The sequence below is a fragment of the Trifolium pratense genome, linkage group LG1, assembly GCF_020283565.1.
Source record: "Trifolium pratense cultivar HEN17-A07 linkage group LG1, ARS_RC_1.1, whole genome shotgun sequence".
Lineage (NCBI taxonomy): Eukaryota > Viridiplantae > Streptophyta > Magnoliopsida > Fabales > Fabaceae > Trifolium > Trifolium pratense.
The window spans coordinates 20,263,181-20,273,837 of NC_060059.1; the positions used below are offsets into that span (position 1 = coordinate 20,263,181).

General features: G+C 35.2%; 1 protein-coding gene across 3 annotated transcripts; it reads right to left on the reverse strand.

Moving 5' to 3' along the window:
• Positions 1-4,834: 4,834 nt before the first annotated feature.
• On the reverse strand, positions 4,835-7,969 carry LOC123902726. Of its 3 annotated transcripts, XR_006807713.1 has the most exons (3): positions 7,344-7,969; positions 5,820-5,919; positions 4,835-5,071 (listed from the first exon to the last, which is right to left on the reverse strand). XR_006807713.1 is itself a non-coding variant. In XM_045952513.1 (2 exons), exons 1-2 carry the CDS (start codon positions 7,891-7,893, stop codon positions 5,034-5,036), a joined length of 588 nt encoding a protein of 195 aa, XP_045808469.1. In that variant the 5' UTR covers positions 7,894-7,969; the 3' UTR covers positions 4,835-5,033. The 3 variants fall into 3 exon arrangements, 1 of the variants encoding a protein (XP_045808469.1); XM_045952513.1 differs by lacking the exon at positions 5,820-5,919; XR_006807714.1 differs by lacking the exons at positions 4,835-5,071; positions 7,344-7,969 and adding an exon at positions 6,058-7,054.
• Positions 7,970-10,657: the final 2,688 nt, after the last annotated feature.

A 10,657-nucleotide genomic window follows, 5' to 3' on the forward strand; every position in this document is an offset into this window, starting at 1 on the left:
TCAGTAGGTCCTGATCCAAATCACGATCATTCCTTACAACCTGCGAATGTTCATCGTATTGTAAGATTGAGTCCGGCAGGACCAGACCCAATTCACGACCATTCCGTACAACCTGTAAATGTTCATCGTATTACAAGATTGAGTCCGGCAGGACCTGACCCAATTCACGACCATACAGTACGACCTCAGAATGTTCATCGTATTGCAAGATTGAGTCCGGCAGGACCAGACCCAATTCACGACCATTTCGTACAACCTCGGAATGTTCATCGTATTACAAGATTGAGTCCGGCAGGACCTGACCCTATTCACGACCATTCTATACAACTTGGGAACATTCATCGTATTGCAAGATTGAGTTTGTCAAGACCTGACCCAATTCATGACAATTCCGTACAACATGGAAATGTTTATCGTATTGCAAGATTGAGTCCAGCAGGACCTGACCCAATTCACGACCATACAATACGACCTCAGAATGTTCATCGCATTGCAAGATTGAGTCCGGCAGGACCTGACCCGATTCACGATCATTCCGTACAACCTGGAAATGTTTATCGTATCGGAAGATTAAGTCCAGCAGGTCCTGACCCAATTCACGACCATTCTTTACAACCTGAGAATGTTTATCGTATTGCAAGACTGACTACAGTTGGTCCTGATCAACACCACCACCATCTTTTTATGTAACTTGTGTATGAGCCCGTGCTAAGCAAGGGGGAATAAAATAACTATAAACATGAAATAAAAATTTAATTTATATAAATGTTAAATTCAATTTGCAGAAATCAGATTTTATTTATGTTTTTTGACATACTAATTAACCTATCTTTCATCTCTATATTAATCTCTATCAAAACCAACCCAAACCAACAAAGCTAATGCAATTTACGTTTATTGTCTAGATTCCTAATTGAAACTAGTCAACTTGGCACGATCCCTGTGGATACGAACTCATCCTAGACACCTAGATTGTGAATTATTACTCGACGATAGACTGGTCCACTTGTCAGACTGGCAGTCAGTGTCATGAATACTTTACTACTGCTTTATATTTTTTTTAGGCAAAATTACACTACAAGTCCTTTATCTTATTTTTGTGTAACACTTTAGTCCTTTATCTTTTTTCTTTAACATTTTAGTCCTTTCTCTTTTATATTGTGCACAAGTTTATCCTTTTGTCTATTTTTTATTAATAAAATGATAAAGTGGCTTGCCACATTAGATAATTCCATTTTTTAAGTATATTTTTATTGAAATTAAATAAACCCAGCAAATTGACGAAGATCTTCATGTTCTATCTTCAAATCTTCATCATCTTTACAAAACAACTCACTAAAACCAAAATTCAAACCAACAACCCAAAACCCAAACCAGTGAAAACTCAAAACAAAACTCTAATTTACCAACTTTTAAATTCAACTGTATCAATTGAAGTTTAGATTAAAAAAAAACACAATCAATTTTAACAATCCATATTAGCCAAATCCAACTCTAGAACAACAAAAAACTTAGATTTAATTTGGGCAACAATCTTTCCAAACATAGAAACAAAACAAAAATGTATGTGTTCAAAATATCAAGCATTTAGATCCAAAAATCAGACTCAACATCAACAGAAAAATCACAGAAAAAGCATGGATGGAAAGACAAAGAGTGGTGAGTGGAAATTTGATAGGGCCAAAACAAGTTCTGAAGTAGCAAAGTTTTTCACAAGAAAGGGGGGTTTGAATTGTGACCCTTTTAAAATTTAAACTTAGGTCACAAAATAAATAGTTAGTTATAAAATTATTTTTGTGCTCAGTGAGATCGTTCTAAGAATGATCTGTGCTGTGTAAAAACAGTTGCAGAAAATAAAAGTTAAGGGAAAGAAGATAAACACAAAGAGTTATCCTGGTTCACCCCTAATCTTTGGGTTACGTCCAGTCCCCACCTCCTGTGAGTTTGTCCACTAGAATCACTTAAAAGTTACAGATCCAAGACTTACAAATTCACCTTGATCTTGACCTAAGATCAACAACTTAACAAAGCTCCTAGAGCTTTAAACTTTCCTAGTCACCTTGACCAAACAACACTCAATCAATAGTCACGTATTGACTTGAGCAATTACAATATAGATGATTTGTTTCTAAGCTTAATTCCAGACTCACTATAAAAGAGAAGCTTAGATGAAAGCACTCTAAAAAGGTTTGTACTCAGATTGTGTTACAAAAGAGTGACTTAAAAAGGACTTTGAGCTAAAGAGATTGAATGAGATTTATATCACTTGAATTGCTTGAAAACTCTTGCACTTTCCCTTGGACTTGATTGCCTTTTATAGATGCTTGCTTGAGGTTGAAGCTTGGCCTTCAAGTATATCAATTTGAAGGCAAAATAGAGCTGTTACTCAGTGCTCTTCATGCAGCAGACAACTTCTGCATAATGTGCAGATTCTCTGTTCAGTCTTGGAATAGTCTTGATTTCCTTTTGGCTTTGATCCATAAGATCCAAATATGTGTGAGCTGTTACCAAGTACATATGAGTTGTTTCTTACTTCCTTCCACTGTCATGTATCAGATATAGCCGTTTGGATGCTCAGAGAAGGACTCATGACAGTTGGAAATGGTTTTGAAAAACTGTGTGCAGGATCAGTCTTGCATTAGTCTTGAAACAGTCTTGACTGCACCAACAAATGAGATGAACCTTCATCCTTCCTTTCTTGTGACATGCAGCTGTACAATAGCTCTAAGGGCTGATCAGTAGTAGCCTTAGCTTGAGAATAAAACCAGCTGGAATAGTACAAGAGCATATGAGACAAAAAGTATTTCTATGACACCACCATTGAAGAATGTTCCCAAAATGGTCCTTTTGCAAGTACATCACAACTCATACTTAAAAATGTGTTGTTGCATTCTGATTGGTCTAGGATATTTGATCAGGTGTTTTCATTGGATGATCAATACCATAAAAGATCATGAGAGATCAATGCTTATGATTCATCACATGACTAGGAAAGCATATGCTTAATTTCCATAAAATGTTGTTGATCCCAAAAGAGATTATTTCCTGTAGTGATTTGGTCCATAAATCCATTGTAAAGTGCTCATTTGTTTTGTTCTTAGTTGACTTGAAAAACCAGAAAGCACTTATTTCCAAAACGTGCTTATAGGCAAAACTGCAGTCTGTCTGCTAAGAATGTTCTCAGAATGGTCTTGAAACAGCTTTGCAGGATTTTTACTTTGCAAGTGGTTTGTTAGAATCTATTTAATCTTATGCCACTCAAAAGCACTTGTTAGATAACAAAATGATCAGAATCATTTAAAATATAATTAAAGATGTTTGTAATCTTTAAAACATCAAAGGTGGATTTTGCCTCAACAGGTTCTGGGTCTCAAAACTGACACATTTTTTATTCGTGGGATATTAGGTTAGAGATTTCTAGGTTGAAGGTATTAGTGAAGATGATGAATATTGTTAGATATTTATTTTTCTTATTTATAAAATTCCAGTGTTTTTTTCTAAATAATTATGTGGAAAAAATAATTTTAACAAAATTGTGACATGGCTGCCAAATCATTGACATGTCATCATATTATTAATAAAAAATAGATAAAAGGATAAATTTGTGCACAATATAAAAGATAAAGGACCAAAATGTTACAGGAAAAAGATAAAGAACCAAAGTGTTACAAAAAAATAAGATAAAAGATTTCAGTGTAATTTTGCCTTTTTTTTTACTTGAAAAATGTTTTTATTAATATTTGTTTTTTCTATTTTGACTTGGATGCTTGGCCAATAAGTGAATTTGCACTTTGAAGTGATTCAATATATTTATTTTGAGTAATAAAAACATATATTAAAGGAGATACCTTTTTGTGAGATGAATTTTATCATATTGGGGTCTTACAAAAAAAAAAATTTAAAATTAAATTTGTCAATAAAGTAAATTAAATCTTAAAAAATATCTTTCAATTACAAAGTGAGATAAATACTTTATCTTTTACTAAGTGGGTATGTCAGTATGTGGATCGTTTTCCGTGTTGACGATTTGTTCATTTGGCTCATTTTTTTAGGACTTCTATTTGATCTTTTAGGATTTATTAGAAGTTTATATATTTTATTGTCCTACGCGCTTTTGCGTGGACGCTTAGGTCTATGTCCCTTGATTTTGTGTATATTTTATTTTCTTTTTTTTAATAATAATACGAGTTATAGACGGAGGACGGGGAAGGATAGGTTTGTCAACAGTGTTGGGATGTATATCCCTACCTTGATGTCTAGATGCTCTTAATTTATCAAAAAAATAAAATAATAATTAAGAATATTTTTATGAAAAATAATTAATGTATCTCTTAGTTTGAAGATATTCTTAAAAAAAGATACAGTTTATATATAAAGTTAAATAAGTTTATAGTCCCTATAAATTTCTCAAATTTTGTTTTTAGTCCATATAAAAATTTTCAGCAACTTTTTGTCCGTCAAATATTTTCTATCATAATTTTTGGTCCATACTTTTAATCAAACTCTTGTGTAGTTTTACAGTTTTGAATGTTTTTTTATTCATGTTTTTTAAATTCATGTTTATAATATTTTAAAAGCATCTTCCATAAAAATTTATAATTTTTTAACATAAGAAGAATTATTTATGTGCAAAAAATCCATATTTAATTCATATCTTGTTAAAACAATTTAAACTCTTGCATGAGAGATTTCTATAATGTACTAAACATGACCGCGAAAAAAATTAAACTTTCGAATGATATGCATGAGTTGACTGAAAAGTATGGACCAAAAATCACGATAGAAAATACTTTATGGTTCGAAAGTTGTTGAAAAAGTATAGTGACTATAACACTCAATGCTAAATAGTCTAGAATATAGCTAGAGCGTTCATAATTAAGTACTGGATACATAAAGATTATAATACATAAGAAGTTTGATATGTACATGTAGGTACTTGATACATAAGTCTGATACAACTTAAACGGAAAGAACATGATATGACAGCATAATAGACAATAAAGTCCGGAACATAAAGCATCTAGCTGCAGCAACTACTCCTCTGCTCGCTTACCACGAGAACCTTGCTTATCCGAAAATAATGAATAAGCGTGGGATGAGACTACTAAGCCTCAGTGAGTTTTACTACCCAACTAACGGTGACTACACCGGGGTACCTGAATGTCAGTCCATAACATAATTTTCATAACATAATTCATAATATAACATAAAAACATAAATGTGTATCACAAATTATTATCTTGTTCATTTTAACATAACTAAGACACTCTGAGGTGAGCCGATCTCAAAGACCTGACATATCCGTCGTCGATGATTATACGCATCGGCACGACATGAAGCTCACAATCATAACATAATTGGATTCCTCGAATCCCATACCGTGGTACAAAAGTATCCACCGTGATTGACTGACTAGCTAAACTGTCCTAAGTGTTATCCTGCCCTTGATTCCCTCATGGGGATTACTAACTTATTCTAATTTCCTGATTATCATTTCCTAACGTTCAATTAACATTTTAATTATGTATTATACTTGTAATATCCACAGAAATTAACTAGAAGTATTAGGAATTGAAAAGAGTGAGATTGTTCTTATTTTCAAATTTATGCAGAGTATTGACCTGCTACTTTGTTTCATATTTCTCATCGGTATTCACATAAATTCTCACCACAATTCCATTTTCTTTCTAGCCATGAACCTTACAACATATAATACATAATTAAAATGGAGAGAAACTTTGGGATTAAGCTCCTCTCATACACAATTTATCCTAATTCTTAGTGTTGGCATGCAAAATCATAATTTGGGGAAAACTAACTATCTAATCTTTTGAAGCTTGTTTCTAACTCCAAAGCTTGATTACTTATATGAAATTGCACTTCAGTTCCCTCTTGAACTTGTGCCTCCAAAACAGGTTCCTAAATCATCAATTTAAACACCCATGAGTTCCAATCCCTCACGTGCAAGACAAAACATAACTGAGTTATTGGGAGGAGATGGATTTGGTACGAAATAGAAAGAAATGAGAGAAGAAAAGTACCCAAAAATTGGCTTACCTTGGAGCCTATAACTTAAGGAACTTGTATTACCAATTGCATGTGAGATTGAAGCAAAAATTGATGAGCTTAGTGGGGTGGTGGTGTTGTACGGTGATGGAGAGAAAAGAGAGAGCTGAGAGTGTTTGAGAGAAAGAAAAAGGATTTTTTTCCCAAAATATACCCCATGTCCCTTTGAAATTCCCGTAATATCCCTCTCCTAATTTTTTTTCCCGTAATATCCCTCTGTGGGGACAAATTCTGCAATTGCAGCAGGAAAGGAGGTAGCGACATTCAGAATGTCGCCATCCAAAGGTAGCTAGCGACAATGGCAGTGTAGCCATTGATCAAAGTTTTTGTTTTTTTTTTTACGGTCTCTTCCTCTTTTGCGCGTACCACTCCTCCCCCACTTCCTCTCTCTCGTTTTCTTCATTGTCGGCGGCGGCGCTTGCCACCGCCGTCGCCATTCTCTCTCTCTTGGGCTTTCTCTGTTTGTTCGGTGGTGGTTATGGTGGTGCGACGACGGTTCTGAAACGGCGGTGAAAAACTTATCTCTTTCGATTTGCTCGTTTCTTTTGTTTTCTTTCTTTCTCTGTTTGTTTTCGGTTATGGGTGGTTTAGAGATGATTGTGGTGGTTTGACAGTGGAGGTTGTGGTTGTTAATGGTAGATGAAGGTTGAAGATGCAGGTGGAGATTGATAGTGGTGGAGTTGAGATGAGGTGCTGCTTATTGAAAAGATGGAGGATGGAGGAGCAGAGATGTTGCTGCTGTGTTGATGGAAGAGTGAAGAGGAAGAGACTGTAAAAGAAAAACTCTGGTCAATGGCTACATTGTCATTGTCGCTACCTACCTTTGGATGGCGACATTCTAAATGTCGCTACCTCCTTTCCCTGTTCCAATTGCAGAATTTGTCCTCTCAAAGGGATATTACGGGAAAAAAAATTGGGAGAGGGATATTACAGGGATTTCAAAGGGACATGGGGTATATTTTGAGAAAAAAATCAAAGAAAAAGTGTGTACAGAGACTTAGTGAAGTGAAAATGAATGGTAAAGTGAAGTGTAGTGGTAATATTTGTGTTGACTAGCAGCTGGGTCCCACAACCTTGATTCAATTGGTTACTAGAGATTTCATGATATTTTATCTTGGTAATATATCAATAAAGTACTCACAATGTTTCTAATATTTAGTTATGACATAATGTACTACTCATGAAGTCCTTAATTGGTCCATAATACTAATAAGGAAAATGGGAATGTTAAAACTTACCCTCCTTAAAGAAATTTCGTCCGCGAAATTAAAATTTACCTTTAACTTTCTCACCATCCAGTGAATACACCCTTCCTTTGCTCTTTGTAGTCCCACTGTAGTCTCCCGACTTCTGCAACTTTGGACAATCACTCTTGTAGTGGCCAGGCTGCCTACAGTAGTAACACACATCTCTTCCCTTCATGCATTCTCCGTTGTGAGGAACACCACACTCTGGACACTTTCGTGGTGATCGGGGAGAATAATCATGTTTTCCCTTGCTTGGAGAACCCCTTGGTTTCAAATGCACATTATACTTTTCAGAATCCTTCTTCTTTTGAGCAATCCCACCTCTTTCCTTTCTCATCTCTTCTAGACTAGCTTCAGCATGATAGCTTTTCTGAATTATTTCACCAAGACTAGTAACTGGTTGCAAAGACACATCATGTGCAATATCGGCACGCAGTCCAAAATGATACTTCTTTATCTTCCATGCCTCAGTTGGTGCATCATTACTATCAGGTACATATCGAACCAACTCGTTAAATCTTGTAGTGTATTCGGCTACCGATATACTTCCTTGTTTCAGCTCGGTTAATTCCCATTCCATTTACAACTGATAACTTTCGGGAATGTAGTGGGATATGAAGAGGCGTCTAAAATTTGTCCAATTCACTTTGGTTTGACTTGACCCAATTCACGACCATTCCGTACAACCTGAAAATGTTTATCGTATTTCAAGATTGAGTCCGGCAGGACCTGACCCAATTCACGATCATTATGTACAACCTGAGAATGTTCATCGTATTGCAAGATTGAGTCCGGCAGGACCAAACCCAATTCACGACCATTCTGTACAACCTGGGAATGTTCATCGTATTGCAAGATTGAGTCCGGAAGGACCTGACCCAATTCACGACCATACAGTACGACCTCAGAATGTTCATCGTATTGCAACAAGATTGAGTCCGGCAAGACCTGACCCGATTCACGATCATGTTGTACAACCTGAGAATGTTCATCGTATTACAAGATTGAGTCTGGCAGGACTAGACCCAATTCACGAACATTCCGTACAACCTCAGAATGTTCATCGTATTGCAAGATTGAGTCTGGCATGACCTAACCCTATTCACGACCATTCTGTACAACTTAGGAATATTCATCGTATTGCAAGATTGAGTCTGGCATGACCTGACCCTATTCACGACCATTCTGTACAACTTAGGAATATTCATCGTATTGGAAATGTTTATCGTATTGCAAGATTGAGTCCAGCAGGACCTGACCCAATTCATAACCATTCTGTACAACCTTAAAATGTTCATTGTAACACCCAAACCCATTATTTATATATTTCTATCTTAGTGAAATCTTTTTCAAAACACGCAACGGAAAATCACATTTAATTTATTGAATATCGGTTCGAGTATTACACTCCTCTATCAAAATAATACTAATGTAATTAATTAGTAAAAGTAGTGTTTATACAAATCTTTGAACCAAATAATGTATTTATTGATTATACAAAACAACCTAGACAATAGACTTTATATACAATATAAAACCCCTTTTCCCGTGTCACAATCAAAGCAGAGCTTCACCGACGACTCGACATCGAATACCACAAAACCTGTAAATCTGGACCCCCAACGGTCCAGCACATAACACATAAAAGAGAGTTAGATAACATACTCAAAATATACAAGTGTAAGTAAATGGTACTTAAACACTTCTTCATAAAAACATGCATAATCATACATTATACATATACATCACCATCATTCATGCATATTCATATATCATGCATATACTTCATTTATCACCTAATCAATCATCCACAAAATACACCAAACATATAGTTTCACGTCGTCTCGGACAATACCAAAACATCAACAAATACACATAACTCAATTACAAATAGGAATACACATAAAGTTCCTAATGTAATCTAACACCACAAATACACGGTTCAGATTATGGTCATGACGGACCCTGCGTTGTTCATTTTATAGTCATGACGGACTCTACTCCTCACATACGGATTAACAATCAACATTTACCAAGTACGTGTCAACATTATTTATCATAAAATGCACACATAATCCCTAATGCAATCTAATGCTTCACATTCATGCTATGTCCTCTAGACACCTCTAATGCATGTGGTACCATCTTCTTTATCAGAGTATCTCACCTCTAATATCCTTCTTTATCGGATAAATATAATCTGATATCCTTCTTTATTGGAATATCCAATATCACATATATTCATGAATGCATGTATATGTTTTTCATGAATTCACTCACAATCATTTTAATTAGCATTAAGCTCTTCATTTACTAATGTGGAACACTATCCAACATTACTTCTTTATTAAGATAACACTATACCTTAATATCCTTCTTTATCGAATAACATAATTCGATATACTTCTTTATTAGAATAACATAATTCTAATATCCTTCTTTATTAAGTTGATTAACACCTTAATATACTTCATTTATTCTTCATACATGATTAACAATCATTATAAGCATCAACAAGCATCAACAAGCATCAACAATCATCAACAATCATGTAAGAATAAGACACTGATTCAAAACTACATGCAAAGGAAGATCGCAGATGAAAAACTGGTGAAAACTGCAGCATTTCCGCCTGGGGCGGAAATTTTTACGTTTGAGGCGTAAGTTTACGTTTTAGGCGCAAAAATTTACGTTTGAGGCGCAGAAACATCTGAAAGGTTGGCTGCTCACTGTTTTTCCGTTTCAGGCGGAAATTATTGTGCCTGAGACGGAAAAACATGCGTTTTCTACACAAAAACGCCCAAAAATCCCATTTTTCATGTTATAAATCCCAAAAGAGTTTGTATTCAAGTGCTACAAACATATCTAAACACAAAAGGACGGTTCATTTCACCGATCTACCATTTTTACTACGAAAAAGTAGAGATTTAACACTTTTACTCAAAACACTCAAGAACACAATGTTCTTGAGTTTAATCCTTTATAAATCTCGTTTTTTAATCATTAAATCCGTTCATTAATCATGTTAAAAACATGTTAAACATATTAAGAACCTTAAGAACGATTTCCATCAAGAAAATCCGTTCTAAGCTAAAACGAAAATGGGGTGGAGGAAGTTCGGGTGAGGAGAAATCGACATTCTCCCCTTCCTCGAGTCACCCACGAATATGAAATCTACTCTCTTACCTGGATTCGAAGAAAACACGACGAAGATCTCGAATCCCTAGCTCTCCCCTTGCTCTAGCTCCCAAGCTCTCCTCTTCTTCCTCTCTTTCTCACAAGAACATGAGAAAAATGAAATGTTTCTCCCTTCCCCTAGGCCATATGGGCGCCCCTCACACACA